General features: G+C 56.0%; 1 protein-coding gene across 1 annotated transcript in view; it reads left to right on the top strand.

Annotated features, from left to right (window-relative positions):
* The window catches only part of HMCN2 (hemicentin 2), a 164,954-nt gene that overhangs the window by 94,149 nt on the left and 46,478 nt on the right, over positions 1-24,327 (top strand). Inside the window, exons 41-61 of the mRNA XM_037728076.1 lie at positions 338-434; positions 580-699; positions 2,990-3,151; positions 4,275-4,556; positions 5,769-5,936; positions 7,110-7,223; positions 7,841-7,927; positions 9,249-9,440; positions 11,194-11,367; positions 11,506-11,619; positions 12,099-12,241; positions 13,218-13,368; positions 14,890-15,108; positions 17,733-17,846; positions 18,222-18,409; positions 19,049-19,145; positions 19,938-20,099; positions 20,248-20,361; positions 21,133-21,335; positions 22,022-22,103; positions 23,970-24,101. Of these exons, the coding sequence (XP_037584004.1) occupies positions 338-434; positions 580-699; positions 2,990-3,151; positions 4,275-4,556; positions 5,769-5,936; positions 7,110-7,223; positions 7,841-7,927; positions 9,249-9,440; positions 11,194-11,367; positions 11,506-11,619; positions 12,099-12,241; positions 13,218-13,368; positions 14,890-15,108; positions 17,733-17,846; positions 18,222-18,409; positions 19,049-19,145; positions 19,938-20,099; positions 20,248-20,361; positions 21,133-21,335; positions 22,022-22,103; positions 23,970-24,101 (3,115 nt within the window). The remainder of the gene's footprint in view (positions 1-337; positions 435-579; positions 700-2,989; positions 3,152-4,274; positions 4,557-5,768; positions 5,937-7,109; positions 7,224-7,840; positions 7,928-9,248; positions 9,441-11,193; positions 11,368-11,505; positions 11,620-12,098; positions 12,242-13,217; positions 13,369-14,889; positions 15,109-17,732; positions 17,847-18,221; positions 18,410-19,048; positions 19,146-19,937; positions 20,100-20,247; positions 20,362-21,132; positions 21,336-22,021; positions 22,104-23,969; positions 24,102-24,327) is intronic.

Genomic DNA, 24,327 nt, shown 5'->3' with positions numbered 1-24,327 from the left:
TGTTTCCTTGGTTCCAAGGAGGCTGGGAGCAGATGACAAGACAGGAGCAGGTCTGATCCAGTCACATGCCTCCCACTTAGCAAGTCTGGGCCATGGCTGTGAAGGTGGGAAGGCTGGCAGGGCTGCCACGAGGGGTCCTTCTCAGGCCCACCTCAGGTACTGGCTCCTGGAAACTTCCCAGTGCAGCTGGGAGGAAGATGCTGTCACTGCCCTGTGCTCCATGTGGGGAGGTTGGGGCTCAGCAAAGTCACATGACTTGCCTGTGGTCACACAGCCTGTCCAGGGGTCACCCATCTCTGTGCTGTCCCGCCCATGGGGTGTCTTTGCTCTCGGCCAGGTGGACAGAGCCAACATGTGGGATGCAGGCCGCTACACCTGCGAGGCACTGAACCAGGCCGGCCACTCAGAGAAACACTACAATCTGAACGTCTGGGGTGAGGGGCTCCCGGGCCTGGCAGGGGGAGGGGCTGTTGACTTGATGGGGTCCCAGGACACAGCCCTCCTCCAGCCCGCCCGCCTCGCTCATCCCCTCCCCATCTCAGCCCCACCCCCACTCACCCTCTCTCTGCTCTGACTCAGTTGCTCCAGTGTTCCCCTCAAGGGAATCCCACACCCTGACCGTGAGCGAGGGGCACCCCACCAGGCTGTCCTGCGAATGCCGGGGCGTCCCCTTCCCCAAGATCTCCTGGAGGAAAGACGGTAGGATTGCTACCCTCTCCCAGCTCCACCTCATTGCCAGGACAAGGAGGCTGTGCCCAGCCCCCACTGTGTACCCCCACGCCAGAGCCTACCTGTGATGGATGGGCTTATGCCTCTAGAAGGTGTGGATGACACTTCCTCCAGCCCCTCTCTGCTCAGTCCCTGAGCCTGCAGGAGCCCCTGGTCCCATCCTGCCCTACCAGTAAGAGCTGGATTGACCTTCAGGCCTCACATCAGATGTCCCTTCTTCCAGGAAGCCCTCCGTGACTGCCAGGCTGGGGCAGAGCCTCCCCAATGCAGTCCCTGTCACTTGTCATGTCACTCACATTAGTGCTTCTGTGTCTGCTCCTCCATGAGTCTGTGACCCCTGTGAGGCACCACCCTGACCACTGCTGAATTCCAAGTTCAGTGTATAGTACAAAAAAGGTGCTCAAAAAACATTTGGAATTCACTTTACCTTTGTTTCTTTTTTTTTTTTTTTTTTTTTTTTTTTTTTTTTTTGTTTTTTTTTTTTTTTTTTTTTTTTTTTTTTTGAGACAGAGTCTTGCTCTGTTACCCAGGCAAGAGTGCAATGGCACGATCTCAGCTCACTGCAGCCTCCACTTCCTGGGTTGAAGTGATACTCCTGCCTTAGCCTCCCGAGTAGCTGGGATTACAGGCAGGTGCCACCATGCCCAGCTAATTTTTGTATTTCTAGTAGAGACAGGGTTTCACCATGTTGTTCAGGCTGGTCGTGAACTCCTGACCTCAGGTGATCTGCCTGCCTCGGCCTCCCAAAGTGCTGGGATTACAGGCATGAGCCACTGCACGCAGCCCATTTAATGCATATGTTTTGAGAGACTGTGCCAGGCCCTGTTCTAGGCACTGGAAATACAGCAGAGGATAACACAGATCCCCACACTCACAGCGGGGGCTGTCAGGTAATAAACACACAGTAAATGACTCCATACCTTAGGTGATAAATGCTGTGGAGAAAAATAAAGCCCAGAAGTAGGGGAGATGTCCCGAGGGGTAGTAGGATTTGCAGTTTTAAGTTGGGTGGCCCAGGAATGCTTGACCAAGCAGACTTGGAAAGGAAAGAGATGAGCATGAGAATATCGCAGGGAAACATGTCTCAGGCAGAGGCAAGGGTAAGTCCAAGGGTCCTAGGGCAGGAATGCTGGTTGGATGGGGGAATGAGAGGAAGCAGGGAATCGGGGATGATGGGGGAGCGTGGAGCGGCCATTACCAGGATGGGAGACCCCAGGGGAAGGTGTGGTGGAAAGACCTCGCGTTTGGGGTGAATTAATCTTGAGACATCTGCTAAACGCCTGGTAAGGGGTCAAGTGGACGGCGAGAGACAGGTGTCTGGAGCTCAGAGGAGAGGTTTGGGCTAGGAAGCAGCCTGGGAGTAGTGAGACAAGCTGAGGTCAGCAGGACAGAGGGAGGACGCACCAGCAGGAGGCCACTGGGTCTCCTTCCCCGTTCGGACATGCGTTGAGTCGTGACCCAGCGTCCGGGGTTGCTCCTCTAGAAACACAGGTAGAAATGCTTAATCCAGTCGGTCGAGGCTGACACACCCTCCTCCCCCGAGGGGTCCCCCGACTGCCTGGTCAGCCTCCTCAGGCCGCTGCAGAGGGTCATTCTGTCAGTAGCCTTTTGAGCCCTGCTGTGTGCCTGGCCCTGGGGAACCACTAAGAACCCCGGGAGGGAGGCTGGGTGTGGGGGCTCACGCCTGTAATCCCAGCACTCTGGGAGGCCGAGGTGGTGGATCACCTGAGGTCAGGAGTTCGAGACAGCCTGGCCAACATTGCGAAATCCCATCTCTACTAAAAACACAAAAGTTAGCCAGGCGTGGTGGTGCACACCTGTAATCCCAGTTACTCGGGAGACTGAGGCATGAGGATCGCTTGAACCCAGGAGGTGGAGGCTGCGAGATTGCACCTCTGCACTCCAGCCTGGGTAACAGAATGAGACTGTCTCCCAAAAAAAAAAAAAAAGGATCCCAGGAGGAAATTGAGGCAGGGTCTGCCATTCTGGAGGGCCCAGGCCAGGGTAGGATTTAGATGTGGCATCTGTAGGCAGATCTGTGATGGGGAGAAGCCTGGAGGATAGGGAGGAGCTCAGAGGAGGCACCAGGACCACATGTGGCACTCACAGAAGGCTTCCTGGAAGAGGCAGTGTCTAAATGGACACCTGAAGGATGAGCAGGAGTTGGCCAGAATGGGTGGGAGGACAAACTTTCCAGGTAGAAAGACATCACATCCTTGCAGACGCCTTGGACCAGGAGTTTCTTTTTTACTGCACCCAGGTAAACCCCTGCCCGGGGAGGGGGCTGGCCTCCAGCAGGTGTCGGCTGTGGGGAGGCTGCTGTACCTGGGACAGGCCCAGCTGGCTCAGGAGGGAACATACACCTGTGAGTGCAGCAACGTGGCGGGGAACAGCAGCCAGGACCAGCAGCTGGAGGTGCACGGTGGGTGAGCCAGGCAGGGCTGGAAGGGTCTGGGATCACGGGCTGGCTGGGCAGACGCCGCCCCCAAATCGGAGCAAATACAGGGAAGTGATGGCGTGTGGTGCGGGTTTTCTCCTCCCTCAGATTCCTGGGGTGTGAGTCCGTTCTCACACTACTCTAAAGCTACTTCCTGAGACTGGGTAACTTATAAACAAGAGGCTTAATTGACTCACTGTTCTGCATGGCTAGGGAGGCCTCAGGAAACTTACAATCATGGCGGAGGGTGAAGGGGAAGCAAGGCATGTCTTGCATGGCGGCAGGAGAGAGGGTGAGAAGGGGGAAGTGCCAGACACTTATCACACAGCCAGATCTCACGAGAACTAACTCCCGGTCACGAGAACAGCATGGGGGAGCCGCCCCCGTGATACAATCACCTCCCATCAGGTCCCTCCCTCCACACGTGGGGATTACAATTTGAGATGAGATTTGGGTGGGGACACAGCCAGACCGTATCAGCTGGCATTTTAACTGCCCCGCCCACACAACTTCTCACTAACCCAAGCATAGGATGGCAGGCAGCATGGTCCCTAAGGACCCCCAATGGTCCAGAGGAGGAAAACCACATCTGAAAGAGCTGGAAACCCGAAAGAATTGTAAGCGTTATGTGAGGCTCCTATATATGGTGGAAACCTAAAGCCCTATCTACTTGTCCTGTAGTGATGAAATGAAACCCCTCAGCTTTGTAAAAATCCTGCTAGAAAATAAACCCAGGGAAAGTTCTGTTCAATCTGTTGAGGAGAAACCCACCCATACGGTAATTTTCCACCCCAGCCAGTCCCAGCAGCTGTTGAAGCTCCAGAAGTCTCTGGTTTTTGAGGAAGAAAACCCCTCACACCTCCTGAAAGGGCTGTGTTGTGAGCTTGTTCCCCAAACGGCAGGCCTGCCTGTGAGTCCCAGGCTGTGGCGGTAGGGTGCAGTTATGACCCCATTGTTGGGAAGAATGGAGGTCCAGAGAGGTGAGATCACAAGGTCACACAGGCAGCGATGGCAAGGGGAGAGGATGTGTCCCTGTGGGGCTCAGGGCAAGTGTGTGGTGCCTGGTGGCCCCAGCAGCTTTCTCTGATGGGCTTTCTCCCCACCCCAGTTCTCCCTCAGATTTCTGGTCCCCGAGAGCCCCACACACAGGTCTCCGTGGTCCAGGAAGGAGTGGCCACTCTGGAGTGCAACGCCACAGGGAAACCCCCTCCGACAGTGACGTGGCAGCGGGACGGGCAGCCCTTGGGGGCTGAGCCGGGCCTGCAGCTGCAGAACCACGGTCAGAGCCTGCGTGTGGAGCGGGCCCGGGCTGCCCACGCCGGACACTACAGCTGCGTGGCCGAGAACGTGGCTGGGAGGGCAGAGAGGAGGTTTGAGCTCTCCGTGCTGGGTGAGGACTGGCAGCTGCTGGAGGAGGCTGGGCTGCGGCGGATTAGTGAGGGCAAGGCCAGTTCAATCTCCAGACACAGCCCTCAGGCTGTGCTCTTGGGGTCACACCTGTTCTTTCTGCAGTCAGGGCTCTACTGAGAACTGCTGTTGGGGGAAGCCATCGACACTGCTCTCTGAATCACAACAGGTCGCAGATGGCCCCAGTTTCCCCCCGTTCACCGCTCTTCCCTCCCTCTCGTGTTTATCCTCTCCTGCTCTGTTCTGGGCACCGGGGAAGTATTCAGTCCCTGTCCTGCATGACTGGCGTGTGATGGGGAGAAATCAGGGGCTCGCGAGACCAGGAAAACCTTGAATAGTGTTGGGACAGGTCAGGGCAGCCTCCCAGAGGAAGTGCCCTTTAAGCTGGACCATAAAGGGTGAGTAGGAGTTAGGCAGCTGCTGGATGAGGGGAAGCGTGTGGCTGGAGCAGCCTCATGCATTCCAGTCATTTACTGAGCTCCTACTGTATGCCCGAAGGATAATTCAGGGTAGACACAGGGAGTGGTGAGAGATAGGGCGGGAGAGGTGGGCAGAGTTCGGTTTAGGGAGGAGCCCCCATCACCCCCTTCACCGCTGCTGGGATCTCCAGCCTCACCCAGGTACCCCCAACACCCCATCCCCCCGGGTAGAGAGTGCTTCCTTCAGGAACAGCCGCCTTGAGAACTGCAGTGTTGCCGCTTAGCTTCCATGTGTGGGTTTAGGAAGCACGTCCCGCCTCACCTTTGCACTAATTCCAGTCCCACTGACTCTGCACTGTTTCTGCCCAGACCCTGGACTAGGCACTTTCACGTGTTCCTATTGGATCCTCTAGCATCCCGCTGACGGCTTGGGGAGACTGAGGCCCAGGGAGTCTGCCTGACTCCAGAGCTCGGCCTGTAGCGCCACTGGCTCCCTTCTCCGTGTCCTTGTTCCAGGGGGGCAGCTCTGCTCTCATCACTCAGACTCTCCCAACTGGATGGAGTTGGGAGCCAGTCAGTGGGGCTGGGTGGAGTTGGGGGCCAGTCAGTGGGGCTGGGTGGAGTTGGAGGCCAGTCAGTGGGGCTGGGTGGAGTTGGGGGGCAGTCAGTGGGGCTGGGNGGGGCTGGGTGGAGTTGGGGGGCAGGCAGTTGGTGGGGAAGGAGCATGAAGCACACAGCCCCGATCTGCACCCTGAATGCGGCTTCTGTGTGTCCAGTGCCCCCAGAGCTCATCGGAGACTTGGACCCGCTGACCAACATCACTGCTACCTTGCACAGCCCCCTAACTCTGCTCTGTGAAGCCGCAGGGATCCCACCCCCGGCCATCCGCTGGTTCCGAGGGGAGGAGCCTGTCAGCCCTGGGGAGGACACCTACCTGCTGGCAGGTAAGAGAGCAGCCAAGGTTGGATCCCGGGAATCAGCTCGGGCCTTCTGCCTGTGCCTCGGCCCATTACATGCCCACGACCTCTGACCCTGAGCTGCCAGGCCTGTTTAGAATAATCATTCCAGTTGCTGGTCCCCAAAGAGTACAGCCCAAAACGCTAGTCAGGTGAGGTGCTCCAGGAAAAAAATCATGGATTTAGATGCATTTGGAAAAGCCTTCCTGCTCTGCTCACCTAGAGAACCACAGTAAACATTTGTATAGTAAAGGTTCTGATAAGTACTACAGCAAAAAGAAGAAAAAAAATCTTTTGGCACTTAACATGTAACATCCCACAGAGCAGTAACAAGCTTTATGGATGTGATGATCTAAGCACCTTCTCCTCTGAACATTCATCCTCCTCATAAAATGGGTTTGTGAGGTTCTTGCTGGTGTACGAACGAGGAACCAAGGCCCAGGAATCTCTGTCCCATCCAAATCCTGCAAGGATTTCCAGGCCCCCTGAGGCTACACCTCAGTCACCCATTGGTTCCAAGCAGCCCATCATGAGATGGCAAATACATTTCCTCCCGCGCCTCACTTCTGAGCACTTGGTAGGAATTGCCAGATGCATTCTGTGGATAGGAATTCGGAGACTGCATTGGGCCCATTGGAAAGGAATGTGGCGATCAATTAGTGATGTCTGCTCTGGGTGCGGTAACAGCAGTGGTGGTCTGCATCCTGTGTATCTGCCCTTCCCCACACCCGTCTTGGGAGACCCTTGGGCTCCTCTGAGAGGAGCTGTCCCTCCCTGAGAGGTCCTTGGGAGGGGGAGGCCTTTTACCGTGTCTGTCAGAGTAGAGCAGAGGTCTGCATCGGGCCAGGACTTCTTAACCCCTTGCTTTCCCTTCAGCTGCAGCCAAACCCCAGAGCCAGGGGTGGCCAGGGTGACAGAGACTTCTTGCTGGAACAGGGTCCTCAGATTTATTCTGATACGTGTCTAATCTCCAGGTGGCTGCATCCATTTGTTTTACCCTCCTGGGCCTCAGTTTCTGCATCTGAGGAACGGGACACAATGGGAAACAGATACATACATGTCTAGTTATAATGCCTCTTCCTGCTGGGCAGCAGAGGGGCTCAGTTTGGGACAGAATGCTGCTCAGAGCCATGCTTGGGGCCCACGCCCCTCCCTCCCCAGGTGGCTGGATGCTGAAGATGACTCAGACACAGGAGCAAAACAGAGGCCTCTACTCATGCCTGGCAAGCAACGAGGCTGGGGAGGTGCGGAGGAACTTCAGCGTGGAGGTGCTGGGTGTGTTGCAACCCCGTTCTCATGGGTGCCCTATGAACCCTTTTCCACTGCCTGGGAGCTCCCAGAGGCAGGGTCCCAGACTCACAGGTCAGGCTGTAGCAGGGGCCCAGCACAGAGAAAGAGGGAGAAGCTAAGCCTCGTATGCTGTGCCTCATCAAAAACCTTTGTTCAAGCCTGGGCAACATGGCAAGACCCCACCTCTATGAAATATACAAAAATTAACTGGGCGTGGTGGTACCTGCTTGTAGTCTCAGCTACTCGGGGGGCAGAGGCTACAGTGATTGTGCCACTGCATTCCAGCCTAGATGAAACCCCTGTTCTGAGGCTGCCATGGAACTTTCCAGAAACAGCAGGGACAATCCAAAGTGGAAGGGGGCATATATTTCCAACACCACTAAGACTGCCTGCCTCTCATCAGAGTCTTCTCCTGAGGCACTGGCATTTCCATCAGCCAGCAGGAAATGTTTCTTAAATTCACCACCCTATAGAAACAGGCATGGGGTGGGGAAACTAAGGCACAGGAAACAGTGGGCTCTTGGCTTCCTGTTCTGTGATTCTGTAGCCTGAGTGGGCCAGACCCCCCAGTCACTAGCCATCTGTCTCCCTGCTTCTCTCAGTTCCTCCCAGTATTGAGAACGAGGACCTGGAGGAGGTGATCAAGGTCCCTGAGGGACAGACTGCCCACCTGACATGCAACGTCACAGGTAAGGGCCACACGATGTAGTGGGCTGGGAAAAGGGGTGGGAAGGCAGCTTCAGAAAGGAGGGGACCCCTGGGGATCTGCCTACCTGCCTCAGCCCCACTCCTCCTGACTGGGAGTCTCTCTATGTTGGACTCAGCACCAGGTCCTGGCTCATCTTTGCACGTGTTCTTCCATCCCAAACACTCTTCCCTCTCCCCACCCCACTATAATCTCAGCTTCCAGGATCCTCCACAGGAAGTCCTTGGCTGGCCCCTGAGGCCCATTGGGCCACCTCCATTGGGTTCTCAGAAGTCCCAGTGCTTCCCTGTTCTAGCACTGACCACACAGGACCATAGTGGCCTTGTGGCATCTGAGCTTCTTAAAGACCCAGGGGCTGCCTTGTCACCACAGTTTCCCCAGTGTCTGGCAGAGTAGGCTCCCATTAATGCTATAGGTTGAAGGATGGGTGGATGGATGGATGGATGGATGGAGGTTGGATGGATGGATAGGTGGGTGGGTAGATAAATGAATGGGTGGATGAATGAATGAATGGGCAGACAGATGGGTGGATGGGTGCCTGGATAGATGAATGGATGGATGGATGGATGGATGGATGAGTGGGTGGATGGATAGAGAGATGGGTGGATGATTGGGTGAATGAAAGGATATGTCGGTAGGTAGATGAATGGATGATTGGATGGGTGGGTGGATGGGCAGGTGAATGGGTATGTGGATGAATGGAGAAATGAATGGATGATTGAATGGAAGGATAGGTGGGTAGGTAGATGAATGGATGGTTGTATGGTTGGGTGGATGGGTGGACAGATGGGTGGGTGGATGAATGGAGAAATGAATGGTTGGATGATTGGTTGAATAGAAGGGTAGGTGGGTAGGTAGATGAATGGATGGGTGGATAGTTGGGTGGATGGGTGAGTGGATGGGCGGGTGAACGGGTATGTGGATGAATGGAGTTGAATGCATGATTGATTGAATGGAAGGATAGGTGGGTAGGTAGATGAATAAATGGTTGGATGGATGGATGGATGGGTGAGTAGTGTGTGGGTAGATGGATGAATGGATGGAAGGAATAACTTGTTTTTCTGTCTTACCTATATGTGCCAAGCCATCTCTAGCCATTCCTCAGTAGGGAAAAGGCAGCCAAATCACAGAGGAAGGGGCACAGGCCAGGCCTGGTGGCTGCTTCTGCTTCTTATTGTCCTTCATGGGCTTCTGGGCAGAGATGGAGAATTCACATCCCCTGACCCATCTGGGAGCAGCCTGCGACCCCGGAGCTCCCCTAGTCAAAGCCTGCCAAATCGTCTCATTCTCTGCTCTGCATACAGGCCACCCACAGCCCAAGGTCACATGGTTCAAAGATGGCCGGCCCCTGGCTGGTGGAGATGCCCACCACATCTCCCTAGATGGAGTCCTCCTGTGGGTCCTCCAGGCAAACCTGTCCAGCGCTGGCCACTACACCTGCATTGCAGCCAACACTGTTGGGGAGAAGACCAAACACTTCCAGCTCAGTGTCCTGTGTAAGTTCTGGGCATGTCCTGGCCACCATGGTGACGAGGGATTGAGAAAAGGAAATAAAGATGGAGACACAAGAGTAGAATTTACAGCATGAGTCCAGGGGGCCAAGACAAGCGTGGGAACCGTGTCGGCCCAGAGCTCTGGGCTCCAAACACTTTTATTATGTGCACAATCTCATTGATCTTACGGGCATGGAAGCGGAGGGTGAAGGGTAGGTGAGATAGTGGCGGGGAGCACTTGAGATCCCTCTAAGACATGTCAAACCAGTGCTCCGAGTTTATCACTGATAGTTATCAGGCTGCGGCTGCATCAGAGGTATAGCAGATGAGGAGCATCAGGGGCTTTTATATCCCCAGCATTGGGCACTTAGAGCAATTCAAATCACTCCATACTGAGAACCTAGGCAGAGCCCGAGGCGTTCCGTGAGCTCTGCCCTGCAAAGCTTGTCTCCTTGCCAGCTCCCATCTGCAAAGACCCCCCCAGATCTTGTGATCAGAGGTGGCCTCTCTTCTCAGAGATCTTTGCATAAACCCTCTTTTCGAGGCCCTCATGCAGTCTCCATGTTGAGAAGCGTTCGTGGGACCACAGCAGTATTCCCCGCTCTGCAGCCACCCCGAGGTGCTCCGGTGTCACTGCACTCTCAGATGGTCTTTCCCTTAGGCCTCCTGTTGCCGCCTGATTTCTAATTAACTGCACCAATAATATAGTTTAGTTCGATGTATAAACTTCAGTGTCCTCTGAGCAAGCAAGCTTAGAATTATTGAGCTAGAATGAACACAGGTCTCCCCTGGCCATCTTGACCCACAGCCGGCTCCTTTCAGACAGCTTCCCATGAACCATTCTATTTTTCTTCTAATTCTCCGAGTTTGACAACAGCAAAAGTAACTCGATTGACTGAGCGTTTATCATGGGCCAGGCATTGCAACGGGCCTGATGGATGGAATCTTCACAGTGACCCTAGGAGGTGGGAGATGTGCTTGTGCCCATGTCACTGACAAAGCCCTGAGGTTCAGAGAGGTGACAAGAGTTATTGCCAGGCCCCAGGGTGGTGGGTTCACATCCAGGCTTCTCTCCATCTCCTGAGGGCAAGGCATACCTGCTATTCCCGTAGCCTGGAGAAACAGACCGTCCGTCAGATGAGAGGGGCACAGACCAACTTCCAGGGGTTTCTCTTTGTTCGAATCCCCCTTTCCTCTATCTCCGTATGGGGGAGCTGTTTTCTTCTTCCTTCCTTCTCTCTTGCCAAGTAAACTCTCTGCTCCTTGAAACCAAAAAAAAAAAAAAAAAGAAAAGAAAAGAAAAGAAAAATCTGTTTCTAAAATTCTGACAGTTAAAGGGAGAGTCCCCTGCAGGAGTTGAAAGAAGAAATGTTGGGACCAATGAAAGCAAAGTGACTCTGCTCAGCAGGGAACAACGCCCCCCAGCTCCCACTCCCCAACTCTAACAGGATTCAGAAGCCTCTGGTTAATGGGTGGAGAGGCTGCACACTGAGAAGCTGTGGGGTAAATGGAGGCAGACATTACTCAGCTTTCCCTTGTAGTATTGCTTAGTGTTGGAGAGCCGAGCTCTGGGTCACACAGCCTGAGTTCAAGCCTGGCCGCCCTGGGCATGGGCTTCTCTGAGCCTCAATTTCCCATCTCTGTAATGTTAAGTGACAGAAGCACTGAGGCCAAGCACTGGGGTCCAAGGCTTTCCTAGTCCTTGGCCCAGGGTCAGGGACCTCTGCTCACAAGTACCCCACTTCCCCCACCACAGTGGCTCCCACCATCCTGGGAGTGGCTGAGGACAGTGCAGATGAGGAGGTGACCGTGACCATCAACAATCCCATTTCTCTGATCTGTGAGGCGCTGGCCTTTCCTTCCCCCAACATTACCTGGATGAAGGATGGGGCCCCGTTTGAGGCCTCCAGGAACATCCAGCTCCTCCCAGGTGATGCCCTCTGGCAGGGAGGAGGGAGGGGACAGGTGACATGTCATCAGGGTCAGAGGAGAGGACCAATGAGCCTCTCCTCATGCCTGGCATGAGGCTGCAGCTCCGGGGTGACCCTGGCCCCTGGCCCCCACACAGGTACCCACGGGCTACAGATCCTGAATGCCCAGAAGGAAGATGCCGGCCAGTACACCTGCGTGGTCACCAACGAGCTCGGGGAGGCCATGAAAAACTACCACGTGGAAGTGCTCAGTGAGTCGGGGACCCTGAAGCACAGCTGGCTGGGCTAAAGACACTGGGAACCCAGGGGTCCAGGCACCTGAGCCACCCTTGGTGCCCCGGGGTGCCTCCCTGTGGCTTATGTCCTCTGGCAGTCACCAGGCAGCTAGGGGGGGCTCCAGAGGACAGAATGAGGAGACCCACTACAGTCCTGGCTTCCTCCTGCCACTTCTGCTTCAGGGTATAACCAGAGGCTCTGCAGATTGAGACTTGGGACCCTCAAAGAAGGCCTCTGAGGTGACCCCAAGAATTCCCCTGCCTCAGACCTGCCCTGTCCTGTCTTGCAGACAAATGCTCTCTCCCCTAAGGGAACAGCCAGGAGCAGGGTGGTTCCAGGGTCCCTGTGTCTCTGGGCTGGGCCCTATTTCTGGGGCTGCCCCCAGGACCAGGGTAAGCTCAGGGTCTCAGCGCCCATCCCCCAGCTCTGCTCTCAGACCCCTTGTGCTTTTCAGTCCCCCCTTCCATCTCCAAAGATGACCCCTTGGGGGAGGTCAGCGTGAAGGAAGTGAAGACCAAGGTCAACAGCACCTTGACCCTGGAGTGTGAGTGCTGGGCTGTGCCCCCGCCCACCATCCGCTGGTACAAGGACGGGCAGGTGAGTGTGGGACCCCCAAGCAGCTTCTGGCTCTCACCTGTGCTTCCGGCTGGTTCTGCTTGGAACCTTCCAGAAAAGCCTTCCCTTACAGCACTTGGCCCTAGAGCTGGTCCAGGTCCCACCCACCCTTTATTTATTTTATTTTTATTTTTCCGAGATGGAGCCTTGCTCTGTCACCCAGGCTGGAGTGCAGTGGTGCAATCTTGGCTCACCGCAACCTCTGCTTCCTGGGTTCAAGCTATTCTCCCTGCCTCAGCCTCCTGAGTAGCTGGGATTACAGGTGCCCGCCACCACGCCCAGCTAATTTTTGTAATTTTTAGTAGAGATGAGGTTTCACCATGTTGGCCAGGCTGGTCTCAAACTCCTGACCTCAGGTGATCTGCCCACCTTGGCCTCCCAAAGTGCTGGGATTACAGGTGTGAGCCACCTCCCCAGCCTTTTAATTTTAATTTTTGAGACAGAGTCTCGCTCTGTTGCCCAGGCTGGTGTACGATGGCACTATTTTGGCTCACTGCAGCCTCTGCCTCCCAGATTCAAGTGAGCCTCCTGCCTCAGCCTCCTGAGTAGCTGGGATTACAGGGGTGTACCACCACTCCCAGCTAATTTTTTGTATTTTTAGTAGAGATGAGGTTTCTCCACGTTGGCCAGGCTGGTCTCGAACTCCTGACCTCAGGTGATCTGCCCACCTCGGCCTCCCAAAGTGCCAGGAGTACAGGTGTGAGCCACCATGCCCGGCTGTATTTTTCAACAAAATGTTGAACTCTTTGTAAACTTTAAACTCTCTACTATTTTCACCCGTGTATGGCCCTTCTCATTTTGATGCTCTGTGGATTTGGTTTTGTAAACTTCTCAGCTGTTCTCATCACTTTCTGCTGCATTTTTGGAGAATGTGTTGAGAAGTAAGCGCCCTTGTCTTGCTCCTCTCAGCCCCTCATTTCTGATCTCCCTTCCCCCAACTCCATTGTCCTCCTCGCAGCCCGTGACCCCCAGCCAGCGGCTGCGCATCCTGGGTGAAGGGCGACTGCTCCAGATCCAGCCCACGCAGGTCTCAGACTCGGGGCGGTACCTGTGCGTGGCCACCAACGTGGCTGGCGAGGACGACCAGGACTTCAACGTGCTCATCCAGGGTGCGTGCCACCAGTGGGCGGGGGGCGGGGCGTTGGCCAGTGTGAGGACATTGAGGGGCTGGCCCTCTGGGGGTCCCTGCCGTGTGTCTTCTGCATTGGCTCATCTCGGCAGCCCAGAGCGCATCCTGCCCCAGCCCCTCTGCCTCGAGGGACCGAAGCCAAAGACACGAGGGCTCTGGCCCCAAACCACAGAATGGAGTGGTGGAGCCGGACTGGTCTGGTTGAGCCAGAGCGCCACGCTCTTGACCCCACTGCCAAATGCCTCTCACTTTGTTAGGGAAACCTGGGGACTGGCTTCAGAATCTCTGGTCGAGAGGAAGCTGAATGGCTGCCTCGACAGTTGAAGCTGCTTGTGGGTGCATGGGGCTCGTAATATTCCTCTCTCACTTTCGTCAGTGCTGGACGTTTCCCTTTTTAAAAAGTGAAGGAAGAAAAGGAGGGAGTCAGGAGTCAGAGAGGCTGGGAGGCTGAGAAGGGGAGGTTGGGAGGGGGAGGCTGGGAGGGGATGCTGGAAGGCTGCACAGGGGAGACTAGGGGGAGGCTGTGGAGACTGGGGGGGAGAGGCTAGGAGGCTGGGGAGGAAACTGGGAAGGGGAGGCAGGGAGGCTGGGTTGGGGAGGCTGGTAGGCTGGGATGGGGAGGCTGGGAGGAGGAGACAGGGAGACTGGGAGGGGGAGGCCAGGAAGCAGAGGCTGGGAGGTAGGAAGGGGAAACTGGGAGGTAGGAAGGGGAGGCTGGGAGTGAGAGGCTGGGAGGCTGGGATGGGGAGGCTGGGAAAGTGAACCTGGCAGGAGGAGGCAGGGAGGCTGGGAGGAAGAGGCTGGGAGGTGGGAAGGGGAAGCTGGGAGCAGGAGGCTTGGAGGCTAGAACGGGGAGGCAGGAAGGCAGGAGGCTGACAGGCAAGCTGGGCGGTGGATAAATGTCGAGAACCAGGTTTTGCTGCACGGTGGAGTGCCCATGGAGCGTCCCGGCGGGAGGAGCACCTGCTCCAGCTGCTCACACCCTTCCTCACCTCCACTGCTTCTGGCCACCAGCCTCTAGCCCTGGCTCTGTCATTAACTGGTTATGTTAATGACAACCTGGGGATGACACGGCCCCCTCCAGGCCTTAATTTTACCCTTTGTAAAATGCAGGTGATCAAAGCAGGTGACCTTGAGGGCCCTCTCTATTTCTAAAGCTGATGATTTTGTACCTCTGTGCTCTGATACACAAATGCTGGCTAAAGCTTAGTATCTGGCTTCCAACCGTGGAAAATATGTCCATGTTACAAGGAGTCTTTAGCGCCCATTAGACATGAGCTGCTTAGGGAAGGAGCCTTATCCTAGTCCCCAGCACATAGTAGTTGCTCCATAAACACTGGTTTAGGGAGTGAGGGAATTTAAGAAATGCCTTGACCTAAGGGAATGGCTCAAATAATGGATTTCTGCACCTGGGAGAGGCTGGGATGAGAATCTCCATGAGCAGAGGAGTATTCCCCACCCCTCTGCTGTGTCTCCTGAGGGCTTTGTCTCTCCCACCCAGTGCCCCCCATGTTCCAGAAGGTGGGTGATACCAGCGCAGGCTTCGAGAGCCTGTCCTGGGAGGAGGAGGTCCGGGGCGAAGTAACGGAATACAGGGAGATCGTGGAGAACAACCCAGCCTACCTGTACTGTGACACCAGTGCGATCCCACCTCCGGAGCTCACCTGGTACAGAGAGGATCAGCCCCTCTCGGCCAAGGACGGGGTGTCTGTGCTGCAAGGTGGGTCAGGGCTGCATGAAGAAAGTGGGTGCTTTGAGCTGCCTGCTGTGTGACCTCAAGGAGGGCACACGACCACTCTGGACCTTAGCTGCAATTTGTAAACTGGGGCTGCGAGTTCTTTGCCTGTATGAAGGCAAAGACTGGATTGCCCTTTGCCTCTGGTTTATAGATTGAAGCCTTTTACCATGGGGCATCCCCTTCTGGGCTTCAAGATCCGTAATGTCCTTAAACCTTTGGCAGAAACTGCCACTTCCTCTGCAGAGGCAGCTGGCTCCTTCGGTAATCCTCAGCAAAGCTCACGACCCCGAACGCTGACGGAGCTCTAACTGGGCTTTGAAGACCACTCTGGTGGCTGAAGCTCACGTTTTGTGTGTCTGTTTTCGCTTTTTTCTTTTACCACCTTAGGGGGTACTTGTTTATTTAAGGTAATATCGCTTTTAAAAGCAAGCCTTTTATTTTAGAATACTTTTTTGTAGGTGATTTGACTTAAAAGACTCTAGGGGTAGGGCTTAGAAACACCCCGCCCACTGGCTCATGGGGGAAGTCTGGGTGGTCCCTTGGTTTGAGATTTGATCGCTTGAGGCCAGGTGGGGCCAGCGGCGAGGCTGGTTTTGGGGAGAAGTGGTCAGTTGCATGAGCAGAATCGGACCAGGGTTTCTGCTTTGGTGATTGCAAAAAAATGGAGGTGGTGGCTCACAGCTGTAATCCCAGCACTTTGGGAGGCTGAGGTAGGAGAATCGATGGAGACCAGGTATTGAAGACCAGCCTGGGCAACATCATGAGACCCCGTCTGTACCAAATATTCTAAAACTAGCTGGGCATGGTGGCATGTACCTGTGGTCCCAGCTACTCGGGAGGCTGAAGCAGGAGGATCCTTTAGCCCAGAAGGTCAAAGCTGCAGTGAGCTGTGATCGTACCGCTGCGCTCCAGCCTGTGTAACAGATCAAGACCCTGCCTCAAAAAAAGGAAAAAAGAACAAAAAGGAGGCATCTCGCAGATCCAGGAATGCAACTCTTAACTTGCCGCAGCTAGTTCCTGATAGAAACCTCTGGACAGACCCTTTAACCTGGCCGCTGACCACTTACCCTGACGCCAAGTCCTGGGTGCACAGTAGGCTCGGTCACCTGCTGATCCCCATCAGACTCTAACCATCGGTTAACCGTAGCTGAGCCCAGCCGACAGCCCCAACCGCCCCCCACTGCTACCCACTCACTCACCTCTCACCCTGGCCACTGACCTCTAACCTCTGTTCTCTAATTCTGAGAACACAGATGTCATGGTCACCGCTGACCTGAATTCTTACCCTGATCTTAAGCTAATCCCAAACATCAACTGACCCCTACAACACCACTGCTGCCCCAGTCCTGCCACTGGGCTTTGCAGGCTCTTAGCTTGGTCAAGTCACCCACAGCCGGGGCTGGCCGGCCCCAACCCAGAATTCTGAGCACACGGTAACCCTAACCAGGCCCCACTGGAGATCAACTCCATCGATACCAGGCTCTGGCCCTGGCTGGCTCTTTTTTTCTTTTTTTTTTTTTTTTTGAGACGGAGTTTCACTCATGTTACCCAGGCTGGAGTGCAATGGCGCGATCTCGACTCACCGCAACCTCCGCCTCCTGGGTTCAGGCAATTCTCCTGCCTCAGCCTCCTGAGTAGCTGGGATTACAGGCACGCACCACCATGCCCCGCTAATGTTTTGTATTTTTAGTAGAGACGGGGTTTCACCATGTTGACCAGGTTGGTCTCGATCTCTTGACCTCGTGATCCGCCCGCCTCGGCCTCCCAAAGTGCTAGGATTACAGGCTTGAGCCACCGCACCCGGCCTCTTTTTTTCTTTTTCTTTTCTTTTTTTTTTTTTTGAGATGGAGTCTCGCTCTGTCACCCAGGCTGGAGTGCAGTGGAGCGATCTTGACTCACTGCCACCTCTGCTTCCTGGGTTCAAGTGATTCTCCTGCCTCAGCCTCTCGAGTAACTGGGACTACAGGCGTGCACCACCACACCCGGCTAATTTTTGTAGTTTTAGTACAGATGGAATTTCGCCATGTTAGCCAGGCTGGCCGAGAACTCTTGACCTCAGGTGATCCACACACCTTGGCCTCCCAAAGTGCCGGGATTGTAGGTGTGAGCCACTGCGCCTGGCCCTGGGTGGCTTTTGATCACATAGGGTCCCAGGTGATGCCTTCCCTGCCCCCACCCCTACCCCCACCACCGCCACAGCCCCGGGAGCTGCCTCGCTTGCCTCCTGAGTCTCCCCCCGGACTCTGCCCTCGCCAAGGAGCTGGGCTTGGCATGACAGCCGAGCTGAGCCAGGAACCACCGCGTCACACTGGGCACTGCTATGAAGGCTCAGGTTTGCGGTCAGTAAGATGGGAGTGACAACAGCTCATGCCCCACAGAGGCGGGTGGGACAGGCCCAGAATGTGCAGCTCAGGGCCTGGCGCACACTCCTGACTTAACCCCACTCCACCCAGGAGCTGAGCAGGACAGGCTGAGTCTCTTCATTTCACAGATGAGGCAGGGGACAGTGACATGTCCCAGGTCCACTCCAGAGGCAAGAGCAGCTTCCTTGCTCTTTGGGGTGACTCTTGTGCCTGAGCTCAGATGTCTGTCCCATGTCCTTGCAGGAGGCCGGGTCCTGCAGATCCCCCTGGTCCGGGCGGAGGACGCGGGGAGGTACTCATGCAAGGCCTCCAACGAGGTGGGCGAGGACTGGCTGCACTACCAGCTGCAGGTGCTGAGTGAGTGGCGGGGCTGCAGGTGGGGAGTCCCAGGACTGCATGCCCCAGAAGGGCCTCCCTTGCCAGGGGCTGAGGCACAGTGCCCTCAGTCTTGCTATACCCAGAGGCTGAAAATGGAATTACAAGCTCCGCCTCAAAAATCATGCAGGACTGGGCACAGGTTCCAAGCAGAAGCTCCTGGCTGTGTGACATCGAGCAAGTCACAACCCTTTCTGGGCCCTGATTCCTTAGCTGTGTCAGGGACTGGGAGGGCTTGGAGAGAAGAGTACCAGGGTCCCAGCCAGCGCTTGATGCCAAGTGCCACCCTCACCTCCACAGTCACCCCACCCCCAGAGACCTGTGCTGGCCCCTCAGCTTCCTCTCCCCCATCCCCAGCCCCACCTGTGATCCTGGGCGACACAGAGGAGCTGGTGGAAGAGGTGACGGTCAACGCCAGCAGCACTGTCAGCCTGCAGTGCCCGGCCCTGGGAAACCCCATGCCCACCATCTCGTGGCTCCAGAATGGGCTGCCTTTCTCTTCAAGCCCACGGCTGCAGGTCCTGGAGGATGGGCAAGTCTTACAGGTCAGGGCAGCCCCCTGCACGCACTGGGGCAGCAGCTGCCGAGTCCCAGCCCCACTTGTCTGGGAGCCAGGGAGGGGTCGTTATCAGCAAATGAGGCTCTTTGCTGGGAGCCAGGCTGGAGCCCAGCAAAAAATCACCAATGAGGAGCCTTGCTGGGCCAGGATGGCTGTGCACAGCATCCGGAGGTTCAGGAGACAGCTAGCAGAGGATCACATGAGCGAGGACCAGAGCCCAGCCCTGCACAGAGCAGCCTTCTGTGGGACTGCCAGATGACGCATATGGAGCTGTGCCCAGCACTCACACATCAGGCAGTCCCCCAGTCACCCCATGTGCAAACTCAGAACTGCAGGGATCCCTGGAGCCCAGCACACAGCACAACCCTCCATGGGGGTTGGGGAGGCTGTTGTCACGTTGGGTTTGCTGCAGAGAACCACCCGACGCCAACTTCACACGCCCACTCCTGAACACCACACAGGCCCTGGGTGGAGGCGGTTCCAGGTCTCCATGAGCTGCCTGGTGCCTGTGTCCCTGGCATGAGATAGGAGAGACGGAGGGAGGGAGTCCTCGTGGTCATTCCTGAGGGTGGTGGCATCTGAGGGGCTTCAGGCATCTCCCAGGCATGGCTCCCTGCACCTTCAGGTTTCCACGGCAGAGGCGGCTGATGCTGCCAGCTACATGTGTGTGGCCGAGAACCAGGCGGGCTCTGCTGAGAAACTCTTTACCCTCAGGGTTCAAGGTGAGCTGGGCCGAGCAGGCGGCCCCTGTGGGTTCCTTTTCCCTCCCTAAGGAGCACCACCTTGGGGCTTCTAGTGTCCTGGGCTCTGGGCCCTGGACTTAGGGTTTAGGGATCCCAGCCTGGCACCAGCCGCATCCTGAGACAGACAGCATTTGAGGGGCCCTGATCACTATTAGACCGCCCCAGGTGATTTTAAGCCACTTTGGAGGTGGCCAGGGAAGAGCTGTTTTTGAGGCGTGACACCACTGTTATTGAGCACTTCCTGTGTACCTGACACGAGGCCGAGCACTTTCCCTGGGCTGACTCCTTCCAGCAGAGCTAGGACGTTAGCCCGGCTTTGCAGCTGTGGCAAAAGACTCAGGGAGGTTGCCCTCAGAGAGGAGGTGGCGGGCCCACTGCCACGGAGCCTGCGCTCCCAGCCTCTGCCACACACGACGTGCACTGCACTGAGGTCGCTGTGAGTTCTGTCTCCAGATGCGGGGACAGGTGTGGTTTAGGGATGGAGGAAGACAGTGTTGAGCCCTCAAGGTCACGGGCTCGAACCTGAATTGATATCAGCTCTGCCACTGACCATCGGTGTGGCCTTGGAACAGGGGCTCTCCCTCTCTGATCCCCTACCTGGTGTCCTTATGTGTAAGAGAGTCATGGCAAATGGAGGTTTCTGAGTTATTTGAGGTTGTGCCGAGGTGAAGCCCCAGGAACTGGGTGAGGCTCAGGGTTTCTCTCAGGCTCCTGGCTCCCCTGCCAGTGTGATTCTCATGCCTTTCTCTGTCGTGGTGGCCGTGGGGATAGTCCCGCCACGAATTGCAGGCCTGCACTTGGAGCAGATCACTGCCATCCTCAACAGCAGCGTCTCCCTCCCTTGCGATGTCCACGCTCACCCAAGCCCTGAGGTCACGTGGTACAGGGACAGCCAGGCACTCTCCCTGGGCGAAGAGGTTTTCCTCCTGCCTGGTGGGTGAACTGAGGCTTCTGGCCCAGCTCTGAGGTTACATGGGGAGACAGTGGCTTCCCCCACCTGGGACAGGGTGGGTGAAGGGCAGGGATTTAGGATGGGGGGCTGGGCTAGAATGCTGGTGTGAGGCGCTGGCTCCCCTGGCAGGCACCCACACACTGCAGCTGGCTCGAGCTCAGCTGTCGGACTCCGGGATGTACGCCTGCGAAGCCCTCAATGCTGCCGGCCGAGACCAGAAGCTGGTGCAGCTCAGTGTTCTGGGTGCGTCCATGTCCGTCCCCAACTCATGCTGTCCCTCACCCTTCAGTCAGCCCTCAGCCCACACCCCCCGGGGAACAGAGCCAGGAGAGGGGCAGAAGGCATGGGGGGTGGCTGGGACCCCTGCACGGGTCAGCTCTGAGGAGGGGGAGCGACAGGATGGGCCCCAAGAGCCTCGCTGGGGAAGAGGCCTCCCCAAGCCTGTGTGGTCGGGGAAGCCCGTTTCACTGTGGAGCCTGTTTCAAGGCTTGTGGGCTTCAGAATCCTCCTGGGGAAAAGCTGGGCCAAGGTGTCTTAAGCAAGGACTCCCTGGAAGGTTCTTTCAGCTCTGAAGCTGGTTCCTTCACTTGCACGAACACCAGCCACACACTGTGCCAGGCCCTGTGGACTCAGCCATGGGGAAGGGGCACTTCAACATTGGTTCACTGGAGTGACAGAGGGCTGAAGGCGCCCCCACAGAGTGCTGTGACCCAGCTGGGGCCTGCCCCATGCAGGAAAAGCCTGGGTCGGAGCAGGCGTCAGCATCTCCCCTATCTAGGAGGCTGAGGCTCAGAGAGGCAGGAAGCTGTCCACGGTCACTCAGCGGGTCCTTGGCGTGCTGGCCCAGTTCTCTTCCTTCAACTCCCCTGGGTCTGTGCCAGCCCCCAGGGCCGGGACTGCTGGGATGGGTCTGCTGTGTGACCCTGGTGGGTCTCCACTGGCATTTTCCCTGTGGCTGAACGTGAAGGTGTGGGGACAGCGGCAGCGCCTCACTCTGCTGTCTCCTGCCCCCAGTTCCCCCTACCTTCAGGCAGGCTCCCAGCAGCTCCCAGGATGCCGTACTGGTGAGGGCTGGGGACAAGGCTGTCCTGAGCTGCAAGACAGACGCAGTCCCCGAGCCGACTGTGACCTGGTACAAGGATGGGCAGCCCCTAAGCCCGGCGCGGCGGACCCAGGCTCTGTGGGGTGGTCAGAGGCTGGAGATCCAGGAGGCCCAGGTGAGTGACCCTGGGGGTGCAGGTGGCAGTGGGCAGCTGCAGGAAAGTTGCCTCCCCGCCCTGCTGAGCTGGGGGGAAGAAGGTGGGCAGGATGTGGGCTGCTGCCTCTTTGGCCTGTGGGACCCCAAACCAAGTTGATTAGCAGCTTCCAGAGTGGAAGACATGGGCAGAGCTCAGGGCCCTGGAGTCACATCCAGACTCACCCCTGCAGTCGAGGCCTGAGCTCTTCCTGCCTCAGTTCCCTCAGCATCTAGAAGCTTTTGTCCGGGTCACTCTGGCTGGCTGGCTGAGACTCCTGGGAGTCTGCCCTGCCCTCCCTCCCTGGTGTGGATTAGGTGCTCACAGCGTTTGTTGGATGAATGTTTGCTGCCCCTCTGGACATCCATTCTGGGCTCCTCTCTCCTGGCCAGGCTCCATCCCCACAACAATGGGGAGCCTCTTCCTTTCTGCTTGGCCCAGGGAGTGAGGTGCCCAGAGCATGTGTATTCACTGTTGAGGGGCCCTCCTGCTTCTTGACACTCTTGGAAAAGTCCAGAGGGACCTGATTCCCTTTGGCTCCCCAGTCAGGACCAGCATATTTGGGGGTCCCCTGCTCTGGAAGTTTTGGGGGCCTAGATGCTTTTGGGGAGCCTCGCACTGCAGCCCCAGCTCTGGCGCATAGTTAGCATGTGCCCTTCCTCTCCCAGGTGTCAGATAAAGGTGTATACAGCTGTCAAGTCAGCAACGTGGCTGGGGAGGCCGTGCGGACCTTCGTCCTCACCGTCCAGGGTAAGCTGGGGACCAGCCTGACTGACCGTGGAGCCCCTAGCAACACATGGGGCTGCCAGGGAGGAGAAAGACAGTAGCTGGACAGAGTCAGCGCTGCCAAGTACTGAGGGCACGATTACTAGAATTTCTAATATCTCTATATCATCTATACTGTATCTTTATCTATCTATTTCTTTTTTAGAGTTGGGGTCTCATTATGTTGCCCAGGCTGGTTTTGAATTCCTGGGCTCAAGCAATCCTCCTGCCTCAGCCTCCCAAAGTGCTGACGTTACAGGCAAGGGCCACTGCACCCAGCTGATTTCTAAAAGTTAAAAGACTAGGGTTAGCAGGCTCCAAATTAGAACTTGATTCATGGGGCTTAGTAGAGTGACTTCCCTCAGAGCCTAAGGTTTACCTTCAGTGAATGAATCTAAAAGCAGTAGCTGCCTGCCAGCCACATTGGACATACCCGATCCCATGGATGGTGTCTGTAAAGTGCTGGGCACAGGGCCTGGCACGTGGGCACCAGGATGAAGGAGCCATATGAGACCAGACACACAGGAGGCCATGTCACCTGCATCTTGATCCCTGAGAGGGCCTGTCCCATCCACCCAAGGATGGAGCATGGATGCTGTTTGATTGGACATGTGGCTCCAGCTGGGATAAGGGGGAGCCTATATACACCATCCAGGGAACCTGGCCAGATTTTCTGGGGCTCAGATGTTATGTTAGAACATAGACTTAGCCTTGCAACAAAGAAACCCCAAAATATACCTGAGTAAATGAGAGAGTTTTACTCTCATTCAAAAGCCCAGAGCTGAGTGAGTATCTAGGCTGGTGGGTAGCTCAGCTCCATGCGGTAGTTCAGGGACCCGGGTTCCTTCCCTCCTATTGATTTTCCGTTTCTTAGGGTGTTGTTCTTGTGCCTGTGGTTGCAGCTGGGACGCTGCATCCTGTCCTAGCCCACAGGAAGCAGAAAAGAGCAGAAGTGGTGGGCAAGCATGTATTTCACGCAGAAGCAGCACCTGTCCCTTCTGCATATTCCATTAGTGTGCGCTCAGGCAGCTGGCTGCAGGGGACACTGGGAAATGTAGTTTCTGCTAGAGTGACCATGGGCTCAGCTAAAACTGTGCTGTGCACAATGGGAAGAATGGGCTGGGGGGACACTGGCCGTCTGCCACAGATGCCCAAGCCAGTAGCCTCCCAACCAGGTGAGCAGTGGGCACATGCAGCCCGGAGCCATACGCAACACAATCGTCAAAAAGAACTGACAAGACGGAGTGCAGGGGGCCGCCTGTAATCCCAGCACTTTGGGAGGCTGAGCTGGGGGATCACTTGAGTCCAGGAGTTTGAGATCAGACTGTGCAATATAGTGAGACCCTGTATCTACAACACATTAAAAAAAAAAAAAGTAACAAGAAAAAGACTGACACCAGGCTTGCTGCTCAAAGCTTGCAGCCCTTTCTGATGGCTACGTTGATGAACAGTGGAAAGAGGGGGACTATCTGGTCCCTGAGGGCAGAGGCATTTCATCTGGAGCCTGGTTGACTCTCTTCCACGGTAGTGGCTGCCTGGGTGTGTGACTTCTTCCTGGTGGAGGAGGAGAGAGCGTTGGGATCGATGATTGATGTCTGCCCTGGCACGGGTTAAGGACTGTGGGTGCGTGAGCTTCCCATTTACCATCCTTGGGCTAAGTAGACCTGGTTGGAGTTTGCTTTGTTATGCTTTAAAAAAGCCAGGCACTGGCTCTATTTACATTTGTGAACAAAACATAAAATGGGAACTCCTAACTACTGAGACCAGCTCCGCAGTCCTCCATAATCTGCCTGAGGGAAGGAAATGGGCGAAGAGTCTCAGAATTCTGACAGCCTGGCTTTTTTCCTGCAGTGCCCCCAACGTTTGAGAACCCCAAGACAGAGATGGTGAGCCAGGTGGCTGGGAGTCCCCTGGTCCTGACCTGTGATGTGTCCGGGGTCCCTGCACCCACGGTCACTTGGCTGAAGGACAGGATGCCCGTGGGTGAGGACATGTGCCCTTATCAGTTTCATGTAAAGCATTCTTGTCTTTAATGAGATGACAGCGGAAGCAGAGGAAGGAAGTTGTTTGTTGTCGATGATTTTGGCAAAACCAGAGGCTGGCTGTGCCATGTTGGCTCCGCCCCATTTGTGTTTGAGCAAAGCCTTATTTATTGGCCCTTGGAATTCAAACATCAGGAGCATCTCCTGCTGGGGCTTGGAAGCGCCTT

The sequence above is a fragment of the Cebus imitator genome, unplaced genomic scaffold (genome assembly GCF_001604975.1).
Source record: "Cebus imitator isolate Cc_AM_T3 unplaced genomic scaffold, Cebus_imitator-1.0 Scaffold254, whole genome shotgun sequence".
Classification (NCBI taxonomy): Eukaryota; Metazoa; Chordata; class Mammalia; order Primates; family Cebidae; genus Cebus; species Cebus imitator.
The sequence above is the reverse complement of the archived record's forward strand: the minus strand, read 5'-3'. Positions and strand labels throughout refer to the sequence as shown.